Genomic DNA, 17,344 nt, shown 5'->3' with positions numbered 1-17,344 from the left:
GTACTGGGAACATTAACAAAATCTTAATACAAGCTTTGGGTGGATAGGCAATTGCATGGTGAGAGAGATGGGGTTGTTTGGGAGGGAGTTAAGCCCTTCTGTAGTTCTTTCTGCTATCCAACCTGGGTTTCTCTGTGACTTGGTGAGGTTGGACACAGGTGCAGAGAAGAGACCAGATGAGGAATCAATAGTTAAGGATAAACATAATACTTCACTGCGGAACCGTAACAGAAGGATCACAGTAACACTGACAAACCATACAAACACAAAGTCTCAAAATCACTCCGGAGACATACGCATACAGCACATACTTTAAGCTTCAGCAAAAAAACAAAAAAAACACACCTCTTTTAACAGGGAAATAATCAAAATGAGTAAATAGGACACACCTGAGTGTCGTTAATGTCTCTAGGACGGTCTCTGCCCCCATCTGGTGACAGGTGGAACCATGACATTCTCCCTCAGCCAGTGATAGATCTAGGGTTGCCTGAGAGGAGTAGATTCATTTGTAAGCGAACATTTAAGAACACAATACTATGCTTTCTTGAATATATTCAATTATGGATCTAAGGATCCCAAAACAGGGAGGACAGGAGCATATATCAGTGTTCCTGAGTTTAAGGTGGCAGTGACAAAAATAGCAACTGATAATTTACACAATTGAGGGGTAGTCATCCGCTCTGACTCCTGTGCAGCACTGATGAGCTTAAATTAATGTGTCTCAGGGCAGACATGATGTATTGTATGTTTTGCAGTGCTTGTATAGAGTGAAACAGATGTGGTATTTGTTATGTTCCTCTGGGTACCAGCTCACGTGGGAGTGGAGGGGAATGAGGAAGTGGATATTATCGTCAAACAGGCTCTTAAACATCCTAATGTTGAGATGGAATTGTCAATCAGTAAAGCAGAATCCGAGGGGTTAATAATAACAGTGGTTAAAAATAAGTGTCAAGAGTTGTGGAACAGGGAGAGAAAGGGATGACACCTGTACAAAATCCAGGAAAAGGTGGGGGCAGGGAGGTCCTCTGGCTGAGAGAGAAGGGAGGATAGTGTAGTCACAAGGCTAAATATAACATTGAAATTGGTGGGGAAACATCCGACTGGGAGGTGTGATCATTGTCAGGAGGAGATGGAGACAGTGAAACATGTTCTATTTCAGTGCCAGAAATATGTGAGAGAAAGGGAGCGATTGTTATTAGATTTGAGGAGTAATGGGGTTGAAGAGTCAGGATTAAGTGAAACTGCTGGGGAAATCTTCAGCAGATGTAGTGTTTCATTTTGTATGTCGTTTCCTTTGGGAGACGAGATTATTGGGTAGGATTTAGACCTTCACTGTCTCTGGTTCACACTCCAGTCCAATTGGTGGCGGTAATACACCTTAAAGTTGGTTGCCAAATGCGATATAAAATCCACAGAAATTTTTGAAGAATCAGCGCTCTCGTTGACGTCACATCCAGTTTCTTCCCAGCTGGATAAAATAACATAACTCATCTTTGAATAAAATATGAAATAAGATTGTATGCAACATTAATCAATGTAATCTAGCTATATTAACCAAACTATCTGGCAGGATACTGGTAGATAGCAATAAAATATGATCAGTTCTTAGCTAGTTCTAACGTTACAGCTAGCTAACGGTTAGTTAGCCATTGGCATTGCTTGCTGACGTTTCTCCAATCCAATGGCGCAACAAGCAAGCTATAGCTAGTAATAGCCGCAGTTCAACCAAAGTTGAGAAGGTGGCTAGGATTTCGGTCAGCTACATTCTTCTTTGCGGTCAAGTTATCTTGCTACTAACAGTGTTGCTTTTGCAATGTTTGGAAGGAATACAGTTGTCTTCTGCAGCCATCGGTAAGTATTACATTTATACACTAAACAAATAAACGTAACACGTAAAGTGTTGGTCCCATGTTTCATGAGCTGAAATAAAAGATCCCAGAAATGTTCCATATGCACAAAAGTGTTGTTTCTCTCAAATGTTGTGCACATATTTGTTTACATCTGTGATAGTGAGCATTTTTCCTTTTATCAAGATAATCCATCCTCCTGACAGGTGTGGCATATTGAGAAGCTGATTGAATGGTATGATCATTACACATATGCACCTTGTGTTGGGGACAATAAAAGGCCCCTCTAAAATGTGACATTTTGTTACATAACATAATGCTAGAGGGAGTATGCAATTGGCATGCTGACTGCAGGAATGTCCACCAGAGCTGTTGCCAGAGAATTGAATATTAATTTCTCTACCATAAGCCATCTCCAAAGTAGTTTTAGAGAATTTGGCAGTACGTCCAACCGGCCACGTGTATCTAGTTGTGTGGGTTAGCAGCTTGCTGATGTGCCCCATAGTGGCGATGGGGTTATGGGTAGGCATAAGCTACTAACAAAATTGCATTTTATCAATGGCAATTTGAATGCACAGAGAAAGCTTGACAAGATCGTGCCATTCATCCACCACTATCACCTCATGTTTCAGCAGGGTAATGCACAGCCCCATGTTACAAGGTTCTGTATGCAATTCCTTGTCCTAGTTCTTCCATGGCCTGCATACTCCCAGAGCTTATTTGGGATGCTCAGGATCTACGTATACGACAGCGTGTTCCAGTTCCAGCCAATATCCAGGAACTTTGCACAGCCATTGAAGAGGAGTGGGACAATATTCCACAATCAACAGCCTGAACAACTCTATATGAAGGAGATGTGTTGCGCTGCATGAGGCAAATGGTGGTCACACCAGATACTGACTCGTTTTCTGATCCACGCCCTTTAAAAAAAATGTTTTAAGGTATCTGTGACCAACAGATGCATATCTGTATTACCAGTCATGTGAAATGCCTAGATTAGGGCCTAATTTATTTATTTTAATTGACTTATTTCATTATATGAACTGTAACATCTTTGAAATTGTTGCATATATATTTTTGTTCAGTGCCACAACAAATTGCTTTGAGACTGCTCTCTAAGTTGGTCTGTCACCTCTTGCTTTTTTTTTGAGTGTCTTAGCTCCCTGTTTGCCCAGCCCGTTTTCTAATGTGGTACACAAAAATAGACAGAATACACATTTACATTTTTCCCTTTTCTGTCGGCATGTGAAGACTTGAGGAGTTCATACCCTGTCAAGATCCAGTGGACCATGCACAGAACTCCACTGCCATTCTGGAGATGGGACATGGTTGTTGGAAGGTATGTCAAACCGTAGTGGATAGGCCCTCCCGCTCTCACTCAATCTGTGTGTGGCTTTCTATTCTGCTAGTACATTGACTAGTCAGTCAAAAACAGATGGGCAAACTGGCACGGTTGAACATTGTTTCGATTTTTGGTATTCCGTCAATTTCTGTGCGTGAACATTGTGTGATTTCATCTGTTATTCAACTAAATCACCACCTTTGTTTAGTTTGGAGTGCAGGTACACAAAGATGTGAATCACACACCAGTCATCTGCACGACATTGAGTGTGCTGGACCCAGGGAGTTCCTGAGAGGGAATGAGCCATGCATCAAGTAAGGGAGAATCTAGCTGCTGTACTTGACTGCAGTTTCTGACAAGCTCATCAGTCATTGTTTGTTGTTACATGATGATAGTCATTCCCAGTTTACGCTACTGAGACACCTGCCTGACTTCATCATTCAACAGATTTGAAATACCTGCTTGGAGGTCAATGCTATATATCAGAGCTGTTCAATTCTGGTTCATGAGGGCCGAAACACTTACAGTTGAAGTCGGAAGTTTTTTGTACCTGTTTCCTCCAGCATTTTCACAAGGTCCTTTACTGTTTTTCTGGGATTTATTTGCACCAAAGTACATTCACCTTTAGGAGACAGAACGCGTCTCCTTTCTGAGCGGTATGATGGCTGCGTGGTCCCATGGTGTTTATACTTGTGCACCATTGTTTGTACAGCTGAACGTGGTACCTTCAGGTGTTTGGAAATTGCTCCCAAAGATGAACCAGACTTTTTCTGAGGTCTTGGCTGATTTTTGTTGTTGTTGATTTTCCAATGATGTCAAGCAAAGAGGTACTGAGTTTGAAGGTAAGCCTTGAAATACATCCACAGGTACACCTCCAATTGACTCAAATGATGTCAATTATCCTATCAGAAGCTTCTAAAGCCATGACATAATGTTCTTGAATTTTACAAGCTATTTAAAGGCACAGTCAACTTAGTGTATGTAAACATATGACCCACTGGTATTGTGTTACAGTGAATTATAAGGGAAATAATATGTAAACAATTGTTGGAAAAATTACTTGTCATGCACAAAGTAGATGTAACCGACTTGCCAAAACTATAGTTTGTTAACAAGTAATTTGTGGAGTTGTGTGTAAACTTCTGACTTGAACTGTATATTTTTTGGTGTCTACCTGGTAGTTAATTGCACTCACCTGGTGTCCCAGTTCTGAATTAGTCCCTTATTAGGAGAGGATGTGGTCACTGAATGGTTTGATAAGCATGAAAATTATCCAAACCAATGGTCACCAAACTTTTTTCTCAAGATCACTTTGAGTCAAAAGGCAAACCGATCTACTGCTCAGATTTTTACATTATTTTTGTAAGCCTATGCAACATTAACCAATTCTATAGTAATGAGGTTTGTGCAGTAGGCTATAAGCCCAATAAATGATCTCTGCATACTGTCTATGCTTGAATTGTCCGGACAATTTTGTTCTTAGACTATTTAGAAATTGTATAGAATTTTTTTTTATGTATAGAATCACACTGGTCATTGATCATTTCAAATACAATGTTGGTCACATACACATGGTTAGCAGATGTTAATGCGAGTGTAGCGAAATGCTTGTGCTTCTAGTTCCGACCATGCAGTAATATCTAACAAGTAATCTGACAATTTCACAACAACTACCTTACACGTGTGTGTGTGTGTATAAGGAATGAATAGGAATATGTACATATAAATATATGCATGAGCGATGGCCAAACGGCATAGGCAAGATGCAGTTGATGTTATAGAGTTCAGTATATACATGTGAGATGAGTAATGTAGGGTATGTAAACATTATATAAAGTGGCATTGTTTAAAGTGACTAGTAATAAATTTATTACATCCAATTTTTAGTTATTTGAGTCAGTATGTTGGCAGCAGCCACTCAATGTTAGTAATGGCTGTTTAACAGTCTGATGGCCTTGAGATAGAAGTTGTTTTTCAGTCCCTCGGTCCCAGCTTTGATGCACCTGTACTGATCTCGCCTTGTGGATGATAGCGGGGTGAACAGGCAGTGGCTCGGGTGGTTGTTGTCCTTGATGATCTTTTTGGCCTTCCTGTGACATCGGGTGGTGTAGGTGTCTTGGAGGGCAGGTAGTTTGCCCCCGGTGATGCGTTGTGCAGACCTAACTACCCTCTGGAGAGCCTTGCGGTTGTGCGCAGAGCAGTTTCTGTACCAGTCGGTGATACAGCCCGACGGGATGTTGGTGACAAGCCACATTTCTTCAGCCTCCTGAGGTTAAAGAGACACTGTTGCGCCTTCTTCACCACACTGTCTGTGTGGGTGGACCATTTCAGTTTGTCCGTGATGTGTATGCCGAGGAACTTAACTTTCCATCTTCTCCATTACTGTCCCGTCGATGTGGCTAGGGGGGTGCTCCCTCTGCTGTTTCCTGAAGTCCTCATCTTCTTGTTTTGTTGACGTTGAGTGTTAGGTTGTTTTCCTGACACCACACTCCGAGGGCCCTCACCTCCCTTTAGGCCGTCTCGTCATTGTTGGTAATCAAGACTACCACTGTAGTGTCGTCTGCAAACTTGATGATAGAGTTGGAGGCGTGCATGGCCACGCAGTCATGGGTGAACAGGGAGTACAGGAAAGGGCTGAGAACGCACCCTTGTGGGGCCCCAGTGTTGAGGGGCAGTGGGGTGGAGATGTTGTTTCCTACCCTCACCACCTGGCTGCGGCCTGTCAAAGTCCAAGACCCAGTTGCACAGGGTGGGGTTGAGATCCAGGGTCTCAAGCTTAATGACGAGTTTGGAGGGTACTATGGTGTTAAATGCTGAGCTGTAGTCAATGAACAGCATTCTCACATAGGTATTCCTCTTGTCCAGATGGGTTAGGACAGTGTGGTTGCGATTGCGTCATCTGTGGACCTTTTGGGGCGGTAAGCAAATTGGAGTGGGTCTAGGGTGTCAGGTAGGGTGGATATGATATGATCCTTGACTAGTCTCTCAAAGCACTTCATGATGACTGAAGTGAGTGCTGCGGGGCGATAGTCGTTTAGCTCCGTTACCTTAGCTTTCTTGGGAACAGGAACAATGGTGGCCCTCTTGAAGCATGTGGGAACAGCAGACTGGGATAGGGATTGATTGAATATGTCCGTAAACACACCAGCCAGCTGGTCTGCACATGCTCTGACGCGGCTAGTGATGCTGTCTGGGCCGGCAGCCTTGCGAGGGTTAACACGTTTAAATGTTTTACTCACATTGGCTGCGGTGAAGGAGAGTCTGCAGGTTTTGGTAGAGGGCCGTAATCGCTGGCACTGTATGGTCCTCAAAGCGAGCGAAAAGGTTGTTTAGTTTGCTCTGGGAGCAGGACATCGGGGTCTGCGATGGGGCTGGTTTTCTTTTTGTAGTCTGTGATTGACTGTTGACCCTGCCACATTCCTCTGAGCCGTTGAATTGCGACTCTACTTTGTCTCTATACTGACGCTTAGCTTGATTGCCTTGTGGAGGGAATAGCTACACTGTTTGTATTCGGTCATGTTTCAGGTTGCCTTGCCCTGATTAAAAGCAGTGTTTCGCTCTTTCAGTTTTGCGCGAATGCTGCCACCAATCCACGGTTTCTGGTTGGACTGTTTTAATAGTTGCTGGTGGTACAACATCACAGATGCAGTTGCTAATAAACTCGCTTCCCGAATCAGCGTATACATCAATGTTGTTCGACTCGTTAATCATAAGGCATACACCCCCGACCTTCTTCTTACCAGAGAGATGTTTGTTTCTGTCGGTGCGATGCGTGAAGAAACCAGGTGGCTGTACCGACTCCGATAACGTATCCCGAGTGAGGCATGTTTCCTTGAAACCGAGAATGTTACAACCTCTGATGTCTCTCTGGAAGGCAACCCTTGCTCGGATTTTGTCTACCTGTTGTCAAGAGACTGTACGTTGGCTGGTAGTATACTCGGGAGCAGTGGGCGATGTGCCCGTCTATGGAGCCTGACCAGAAAACCGCTCCGTCTGCCCCTTCTGCGGCGCCGTTGTTTTTGGTCTCCTGCTGGGATCCGATCCATTGTCTTGGGTGGTGGATCAAACAGAGGATCCGCTTCAGGAAGGTCGTATTCCTGGTCGTAATGTTGGTAAGTTGACGTTACTCTTATATCCAATAGTTCCTCCCGGCTGTGTGTAATGAGACTTAATATTTCCTGGGGTAACAGTGTAAGAAATAATACATAAAAAAACAAAATACTACGTAGTTTCCTAAGAACGCGAAGCGAGGCGGCCATCTCTGTCGGCGCCTGAAGTGTCTGTTGTATTACTTGTGAGGCCCAGCTGAGTGAACATAATATACAGTACAAGTCAAAAGTTTAGACGCCTACTCATTCAAGAGTTTTTCTTTATTTTTATACTATTTTCTACATTGTAGAATAATAGTGAAGACATCACAACTATGAAATAACATCATAACAATCATGTAGTAACCAAAAAGTGTTTAACAAATCAAAATATATTTGAGATTCTTCAAAGTAGCCAACCTTTGCCTTGATGACAACTTTGCACACTTTTGGCATTCTCTGAACCAGCTTCATGAGGTAGTCACCTGGAATGCTTTCCAATTAACAGGTGTGCCTTCAGTTAATTTGTGGAATTTCTTTCCTCCTTAATGCGTTTCAGCAAATTAGTTGTGTTGTGAAATGGTAGAGGTGGTATACAGAAGAGAACCCTATTTGGTAAAAGACCAAGTCCATATTATGGCAAGAACAGTTCAAATAAGGAAAGAGAAATGACAGCCCATTACTTTAAGACGTGAAGGAAGGTCAGTCAATCTGGAAAATGCCAATAACTTTGAAAGATTCTTCAAGTGCAGTCGCAAAAGCCATCAAGCGCTATGATGAAACTGTCTCTCACGAGGACCGCCAGAGGGAAGGAAGACCCAGAGTTACCTCTGCTGCAGAGGATAAGTTCATTAGTTACCAGCCTCAGAAATTGCAGCCCAAATAAATCAGGGATGTAAACTAGTCACCTTTCGGCGAAATTCGCCGTTTTGATTCCAAAATAGATAACCTACGTGATTTGTGTAAATCCAATAAGAAAGTGGATCGATCACTCCTGGCTGTCAGCGAACAAGCGATGCGCGTTTGTGGCAATATTGGCTGTATCTGAAGAGACAATCAACTTGCTAGTTACAGCATCAGCATGCGCTCTGGAAAGGCAGCGGAGAGTGGGCAGGCAGGTTGCCAGTTACAGCAGCGCGTCCCCAGAACGATAACGAAGAGGTAGGTGAGAAGCCTGACCACGGAAACAGGGGTGAGAAGGTGATGAACCGTACTTCATGAGCTGTAACCGAAAGACGGGCTGGCGTTTGGAAAGTTTGAGGTGATGGAGCAAGTGTGTTGGAACAAGAATTGTTAGCTTTGTAAAGTATCTTGCTAGGTGAATCGAATTCTCTTTTAGCTAGCCAGAGAAATGTTGAGCAACATTAGCCAACTTAGCTGATCAAATAATTGAGTTTATGGTGTGAAAATTAGCTGGCTAATAAAGTCAAGACAGCTAGCTAACGTTACAACATCAGATGATCTAACGTTAGTAACCAATTCGCTAGTTAGTAACCAATTCGCTATAGTATTAACTGGTATACGACTCCTTGCCGTTTCTCAAGTTATGTTAGTTGCTTACTGGACCATGGCAATATGTGTGAAATGTTAACTAGCTAACATACTAATGTTTTCCCTCTACAGTATGTGGTTAATTACCAGAATGAGAGAATTAGGTGAAAATGAGGCGTTGCTTGTTAAACAAGTGGATTCAGGGATCAAGTGTAGCTGGAGCTGGGCCTAGCTTAAGCTGGATGGCACTATAGAGGTGAAATGATCACCACACTTTCCCTATTTCTCACTTTTTCCAATACAGTGGATAAAAAGGGGTATGCCACAAACGGTCTCGTGCCTGTTGGCACATTGTAGAACAGATGTCCACAGGCAAAACGTGTACAATGTAATAACGTGCAGTGTAGCCCAAAGATATTGCTTTTGTTGTGTTGAATTTGACAGTAACATGTGTGAGTGAGGATGAAATGGTATGAATAAATTCATAAAAACAACTTCAATGAAAATAGGTCAATCATTATTTGGGGCGGCAGGTAGCCTAGTGGTTAGAACGTTGGGCCAGGAACCGAAAGGTTGCTAAATCGAATCCCCGAGCTGACAATGTAAAAATCTGTCGTTCTGCCCCTGAACAAGGCAGTTAACCCACTGTTCCCCAGTAGGTGGTTCTTAACTGACTTGCCTAGTTAAATACATAAAGGTTCAATTAAAAAAATGTTGGTAACACGTTGTATAAAAGTGATAATGCCAGGGAAGCCGCTGTTTGGAGGATATAATGGAAAGTTCGGTTGCCAGAGACGCAACCCAGTCGTTCGTTGTAAATGTTCCATTGCCATACAGGCTGGAAACGTTCTTATCCCTTGCTTACTAGTTAGCCAACTATGGCTAACTTAGTCACGTCAAACAGTGCAGCCAGAATAACAACAGTAGCTGCATTTGTTTAAGCTGTTTCCTAGTGACATTTTAATTGGATACATCCATAAGCATGAGCTAATGAGGCACAATTTCACCCTGGCATAGAAAATGTGCTCACTCATCAGGACACTGTTGTTCAGAGGAGCTAGACAACAACACAGCTAAAAAGATCACTTCAAACGGAACCTGGAAAGACTGCAAACTTGCTGCACTTTGTTTTGTTTGGCCTTTTCTTAATTGACATTTCTTTGTATATATCCATAAAAATGCCAGGTGACTCATGATTTAGACTGTCTGAGAAACGCTTCCTGTCTGTCTTGTCCTGACTCCCGACACGTTGATTACTATGGGACAGCTGGAGATTGAATTTTAATAATGAAACAATGTTGCAAATGTTGGAGAGACAGACAGTAGGGTTTATACAAATCAAATCTCTGCTATTGAAAACTAAATGTTAGTCTAAAAGAAATGTGAGATAATGTCTAGATGCTTTTTATAGTGGAGCTCAAGTTCATAAATTGCCTGGTTGGGCTGATGACAGTGGATTGCGCAGTCAGATGGTACAGAGTAAATAGGCATTTTAACGACATAGACTTAGCCAGTGGTAACTTGTGGAATAGATACTGGCTGGAATGCGGTTTTAACCAATCAGCATTCAGGATTAGAACCACCTGTTGTATAATTGCTAGCTAACAAGGTTGAACAGTTTAAATGTTATGAACACACATCACTTCTGTTTGAAAAGCATGTTAGCATGTCCACTTTGTTCAGATGTTGAAATCAAGTGGCCTACCTTATTTCTCAGAATGAGAAGGAGTTGCCATTTCCTAAAATAATTGTTTTATGCTTATTGCACATTTATAAAAGACTAGATAGCTAGTATAACAGTCTTTGGCTAAAATGCTGCTAGTGGTATGTGGTACCCCAAGGACAAACTGAGCATTCATTTCCCAGAATCAATGTTCATTGATACTCTTGTTTTAGTAGTGTCTGCTCTGCATGCAATTTGAGGAGTTGAGACATAAAAAGGGTATTGTTAGAAAAGTTATCACATTAAAATAATGTCTCAATGTGTTTCGGTGTCCATATGACCGATTTTGTTGGACCAAACCTCAAATGAAAATAATGAGTTGAAACCGCTTGTCAGAGAGGAAGACGTGATCTCTCAACTTGGTTGGCGTGAGAGACAGGTCAATGGGTTGGTGTGTGTAAGCCATAGAGGTTTCACTCTCGCTAAAATCTGTCCAAAATAAATCCAATGCATTTCTATGGGCTTATTTTGGACCTGAGCTTGTCGCCTTGCCTTCCCGCCTTTGGGACAACGACTCCCATTGTTAGGGCCGAGACGTGCATCTCTTCATTATTTACATCTCTGTGGTAAATGAGAGTTCCACACAGCACAGATGAGCGAAGGAGATGAGACCAAAAAATACAACATGAGAACAAACACTCATAAAAACGAAAAACAATAACCTTGCGAGACAGGCATTTGGAATATCGCTCAAAACCATACATTAGAATTAATTCCATATCTCCTAGCCCTAGAGCAGTGGTGAGGTTGCCTCTCACCTGACTCACCGTCCCTCCACTCTCCCTCTGCTGAGAAAAGGGGAGACAGTCTTCTGGCTGATGGCGAAACTCATGTCGCACTGCATTATTTCTACCTCATGCACCAATTCCTGTTGTTAATCCTATGACTGGAGAAAGTGAAATATTCTTCCATATTCAAAAAGACACAAGCTGCAAATAATAAGAAAGCTAATCAGAACACTTTACTCTGCTCATTCATTGCAGCTGCAGCGCTGGTTGTGGCGTGAGTGGAAGTAGGTGAACGTACACTTTATGGCTTATAAGTGCTGAATAACAACTTTAAACATGAACATACTCATAAAAACAGCAGCTCTTTGCTGTATATTCGTTGAGTCTCTCTCTAGTCATGGTTTTGAAGTCTCACAGTATCAACTTTGCTGTGCGTTTTGAGGTTTCTTTTTACAGTCTATGGCTTGAGAAATCTGTGCAGACGTGGCGATCTGAGCTGTCTGATTGGCCAGCGGTATGCCTATAGGCGCACTTGATTTGCTCTCCGGGCCTGCTCTCCGGATGGGCGCAATTCTACCTTCAGACACATGAAATGGTTCAAAACACTGGGAACACTATCCTTCCCGGTGCTAAGGAACGCAATGGTTTGATTTTTTTTACAGAAATGTTTGGTGATCGACTAGGAATGCCTTGGAGATAGAGCGTGGTCGAATGGTTTGTGACCACTGATCTAAACCATATGCCAAGGTTGTCTCGACCACCAGATCTCAACCCAATTTAACCCGTTATGGGAGATTCTGGACCGGTGTCTGAGACAGCATTTTCCATCAACAAAATACCAAATTATAGAATTTCTCGTGGAGAAGGGTGTCACATCCCTCTGAGTTCAAGACACTTGGAGCATTGACACTGTTCTGGCAGCTCGTGGTGTCTCAACACACTAAGATACTTTATGCTGGTGTTTCCTTTATTGGAAATGGAAGTTGTTTCAGAAGCTAACATACTTTTGTATATATAGTGTATGTGGACACCCCTTCAAATTAGTGGATTCGGCTATTTCTGACCACACCCGTTGCGGACAGGTGTTTAAAATCGAGCATACAACTATGCAATCTCCATAGACAAACATGGAGATTGGACTCAGTGACTTTCAACGTGGCACCGTCATAGCAATCCACCTTTCCAACAAGTCAGTTTGCCAAATTTCTGCCCTGCTATAACTGCCCCGATCAACTGCAATTGTGAAGTGGAAACATCTAGGAGCAACAACGGCTCAGCCGCAAAGTGGTAGGCCACACAATCTCACAGAACGGGACCACTGAAGTGTGCATTGCGTAAAAATCATCTGTCCTCGGTTGCAACGCTCACTAACGAGTTCCAAACTGCCTCTGGAAGCAACGTCGGCACAATAATTGTTCGTCGGGAGCTTCATGGAATGGGTTTCCATGACTGAGCAGCCGCACACAAGCCTAAGAACGCCATGCACAATGTCAAACGCCAGCTGGAGTGGTGTAAAGCTCGCTTCCATTGAACTCTGGAGCAGTTGAAACGCGTTCTTTGGAGTGATGAATCACGCTACACCATCTGGCAGTCTGATGGACAAATCTGGGAAATCTTAACGCTACAGCATACAATGACATTCTGGACGATTCTGTGCTTCCAACTTTGTGGCAACAGTTTGGGGGTCATGCTGTTTCAGCATGAGCCCTGTGCACAAAGCGAGGTCCATACAGAAATGGTTTGTTGATCGGTGTGGAAGAACTTGACTGGCCTGCACAGAGCCCTGACATCAACTCCATTGACCACCTTCGGGATGAATTGGAACGTCGACTGCGAGCCAGGCATAATTGCCCAACATCACTAAAGCTCTTGTGGCTGAATGGAAGCAAGTCCCCGCTGCAATGTTCCAACATCTAGTGGAAATCCTTCCCAGAAGAGTGAAGGCTGTTACAGCAGCAAAGGGGGGACCAACTCCATATTAATTCACATGATTTTGGAATGAGATGTTTGACGAGCAGGTGCCCACATACTTTTGGTCATGTGGTGTAGCTTCACCACTAGAGAGAATTATTTACAAACCAATATATGAATGGCATTGGAAGTTCATAATAATGCGCCCAATTAGGAGACCTTTTACATCACTTTTAATGGGCTCACCTGGCCATTCCTTCATGTTATTGACACCTCTCCCTTGTGATTTCAGATACGCTGGCCACTATTTCATCACCACTCTGCTGTATTCCTTCTTCCTGGGGTGCTTTGGAGTGGACCGGTTCTGCCTGGGGCACACAGGCACAGCTGTGGGCATGCTGCTGACCCTAGGAGGCCTGGGCATCTGGTGGCTCGTGGATCTCCTCACCGGAGGCCTGATGCCTAGTGACAACAGCAACTGGTGCACCTTCTACTGAGACCAGCATGGGTTGAAGACCTTTTAAGGTGGGTTTACATTGCAGAGATGCGGGCAGAATATTTACCTTTTGCTTATTTATATTTACATTTACATTTAAGTCATTTAGCAGACGCTCTTATCCAGAGCGACTTACAAATTGGTGCATTCACCTTATGACATCCAGTGGAACAGTAGTGCATCTAAATCTTTTAAGGGGGGTGAGAGGGATTACTTTATCCTATCCTAGGTATTCCTTAAAGAGGTGGGGTTTCAGGTGTCTCCGGAAGGTGGTGATTGACTCCGCTGTCCTGGCGTCGTGAGGGAGTTTGTTCCACCATTGGGGGGCCAGAGCAGCGAACAGTTTTGACTGGGCTGAGGGGGAACTGTACTTCCTCAGTGGTAGGGAGGCGAGCAGGCCAGAGGTGGATGAACGCAGTGCCCTTGTTTGGGTGTAGGGCCTGATCAGAGCCTGGAGGTACTGAGGTGCCGTTCCCCTCACAGCTCCGTAGGCAAGCACCATGGTCTTGTAGCGGATGCGAGCTTCAACTGGAAGCCAGTGGAGAGAGCGGAGGAGCGGGGTGACGTGAGAGAACTTGGGAAGGTTGAACACCAGACGGGCTGCGGCGTTCTGGATGAGTTGTAGGGGTTTAATGGCACAGGCAGGGAGCCCAGCCAACAGCGAGTTGCAGTAATCCAGACGGGAGATGACGAGTGCCTGGATTAGTACCTGCGCCGCTTCCTGTGTGAGGCAGGGTCGTACTCTGCGGATGTTGTAGAGCATGAACCTACAGGAACGGGCCACCGCCTTGATGTTAGTTGAGAACGACAGGGTGTTGTCCAGGATCACGCCAAGGTTCTTAGCGCTCTGGGAGGAGGACACAATGGAGTTGTCAACCGTGATGGCGAGATCATGGAACGGGCAGTCCTTCCCCGGGAGGAAGAGCAGCTCCGTCTTGCCGAGGTTCAGCTTGAGGTGGTGATCTGTCATCCACACTGATATGTCTGCCAGACATGCAGAGATGCGATTCGCCACCTGATCATCAGAAGGGGGAAAGGAGAAGATTAATTGTGTGTCGTCTGCATAGCAATGATAGGAGAGACCATGTGAGGTTATGACAGAGCCAAGTGACTTGGTGTATAGCGAGAATAGGAGAGGGCCTAGAACAGAGCCCTGGGGGACACCAGTGGTGAGAGCACGTGGTGTGGAGACGGATTCTCGCCACGCCACCTGGTAGGAGCGACCTGTCAGGTAGGACGCAATCCAAGCGTGGGCCGCGCCGGAGATGCCCAACTCGGAGAGGGTGGAGAGGAGGATCTGATGGTTCACAGTATCGAAGGCAGCCGATAGGTCTAGAAGGATGAGAGCAGAGGAGAGAGAGTTAGCTTTAGCAGTGCGGAGCGCCTCCGTGATACACAGTTGAATGACTAGTCTTGAAACCTGACTGATTTGGATCAAGAAGGTCATTCTGAGAGAGATAGCGGGAGAGCTGGCCAAGGACGGCACGTTCAAGAGTTTTGGAGAGAAAAGAAAGAAGGGATACTGGTCTGTAGTTGTTGACATCGGAGGGATCGAGTGTAGGTTTTTTCAGAAGGGGTGCAACTCTCGCTCTCTTGAAGACGGAAGGGACGTAGCCAGCGGTCAGGGATGAGTTGATGAGCGAGGTGAGGTAAGGGAGAAGGTCTCCGGAAATGGTCTGGAGAAGAGAGGAGGGGATAGGGTCAAGCGGGCAGGTTGTTGGGCGGCCGGCCGTCACAAGACGCGAGATTTCATCTGGAGAGAGGGGGGAGAAAGAGGTCAGAGCACAGGGTAGGGCAGTGTGAGCAGAACCAGCGGTGTCGTTTGACTTAGCAAACGAGGATCGGATGTCGTCGACCTTCTTTTCAAAATGGTTGACGAAGTCATCTGCAGAGAGGGAGGAGGGGGGGGGGGAGGGGGAGGAGGATTCAGGAGGGAGGAGAAGGTTGCAAAGAGCTTTGTGAATTCCAGTTAAGAGCAGTTTTGACCACGTGTCGGATGCCTTTCTATCCGATTCTCCTAGAGAATCTTGACACCTGACATGCTATCGCTTTGTTTTGCGCATGCCACAGATGACCATTAATCGCACCATAATAACCAACGTGTCGGCCGTTAACGCAATTTCCTCAGTCTTTTCTCTCACCATGGGAAAACGAGAAGTATGAGCAAATGATGTCTGGACCAGGGGCATGGTTGAGTGGCTGGCATGTTCGAAACCTTTTGCCTTCAGTAGGCTGCTATAGATTTCTCTGCTTTGTTTTGAAAGACTTTGGGTCTAAAGGTTAGACCACTGAACTGTTTTAAGCAAAGGAAATGGTTTGCTATGTTGTCTATATGAAAGCTTAAATCTATATGTTTCATTTATGCGATTGTATGCGTGCACAAGCTACACAACATCTACGATGTCCGAGGGCAATTTCACAACACATTTACTTGAAGAACAGTGCAGATGCAAAGTTTAACAGGATGACTCTGCACAAACGCCACACACTGTCCTTCTGTTATCGAACTTTGCACCGCCACTTGCTCTTCAAATAAATGTTTTTGTAAAATTGTCAGTGGAAGTTGTTAAAAGTAGTCCTTGTGCATCGAGTTGTATGGTTTGTTTAACTTCGCAATCATTGGTTTTTGTTTTGACATTTTAAAGTGAAAAATCCAAGTCCTCCACGACTCATTCTGTTACCATGGAATTGCCCATGACCATATGATGAAAATTATAATAAAAAAATGAATATATATGTTCTAGCTGATCCACTGAAGCTTTGCAATGTTCTAAAGGATACATTTGAGCTGTTCCCCTTTCATCATACTACTACACGTTGATCATCTCTGCGCAGTCCTTTTTTCTTTTTCTTTACATCTGATGTATACTAAAAGTACATCATATTGGATGTTGGCATTTGCACCCTTCCATAGTGCTGGTTGCATTAGCCTACAGGGGTCACACCTACAGATACTGTTCACATTGAATACATGTCATTCCAAATGTAGTTCTGTTGTGTTCATTTGAGAACAACTACATGAACCAGAGGTTAAAGACATATTAGGACCCTATGTGTAATGCTGTTCATATCTACCCTCAATAATTCAATGATTGTTTTCTATTCCTTTGTTATGCATTGAAATGTTTGTCTTTATTTATACTTTAACAGAAATATAACAACTTGCAACAATTTCAAAGATTTTTACTGAGTTAATGAGGAAATCAAATAAATTAATTAGGTCCTAGTCTATGGATTACATATGACTGGGCAGGGGTGGAGCCATGGGTGGGCCTCCAAGGCTCACTTGGCAGCCAGGCCCGGCCTCAAAAGGGCTTTATTACAGACAGAAATACTCCTCAGCAACCCACCCCAGGCGATCCCGCAGGTGAAGAGGCCGGATGTCGAGGTCCTGGGCTGGCATGGTTACACGTGGTTGTTAGGCTGGTTGGACGTACTGCCAAATTCTCTAAAACGACGTTGGAGGCAGCTTATGGTAGAGAAATGAACATAATTATCTGGCAACAGCTCTGGTGGACATTCCTGCAGTCAGCATGCCAATTGCACGCTCCTTCAACTTGAGACATCTGTGGCATTGTGTTGTGTGACAACTGCACATTTTAGTGGCCTTTTGTCCCCAGCACGAGGTGTACCTGTGCAATGATCATGCTGTTTAATCAGCTTCTTGATATGTTACACCTGTCAGGTGGATGAATTATCTTGGAAAAGGAGAAATGCT

At 44.1% G+C, this 17,344-nt stretch overlaps 1 protein-coding gene across 1 annotated transcript; it reads left to right on the top strand.

Moving 5' to 3' along the window:
• Positions 1 to 1,452: 1,452 nt before the first annotated feature.
• Positions 1,453 to 13,821, top strand: tm2d2 (TM2 domain containing 2). The gene is given in 5 exon segments (XM_065011265.1): positions 1,453 to 1,851; positions 3,099 to 3,186; positions 3,398 to 3,443; positions 3,446 to 3,503; positions 13,423 to 13,821. Coding segments are annotated over 5 exon segments (435 nt in total). The 5' UTR covers positions 1,453 to 1,813; the 3' UTR covers positions 13,628 to 13,821.
• The last annotated feature ends 3,523 nt before the right edge of the window (positions 13,822 to 17,344 follow it).

The sequence above is a fragment of the Oncorhynchus nerka genome, linkage group LG27 (genome assembly GCF_034236695.1).
Source record: "Oncorhynchus nerka isolate Pitt River linkage group LG27, Oner_Uvic_2.0, whole genome shotgun sequence".
Lineage (NCBI taxonomy): Eukaryota > Metazoa > Chordata > Actinopteri > Salmoniformes > Salmonidae > Oncorhynchus > Oncorhynchus nerka.
This window is presented reverse-complemented; position numbering and strand designations above follow the sequence as displayed.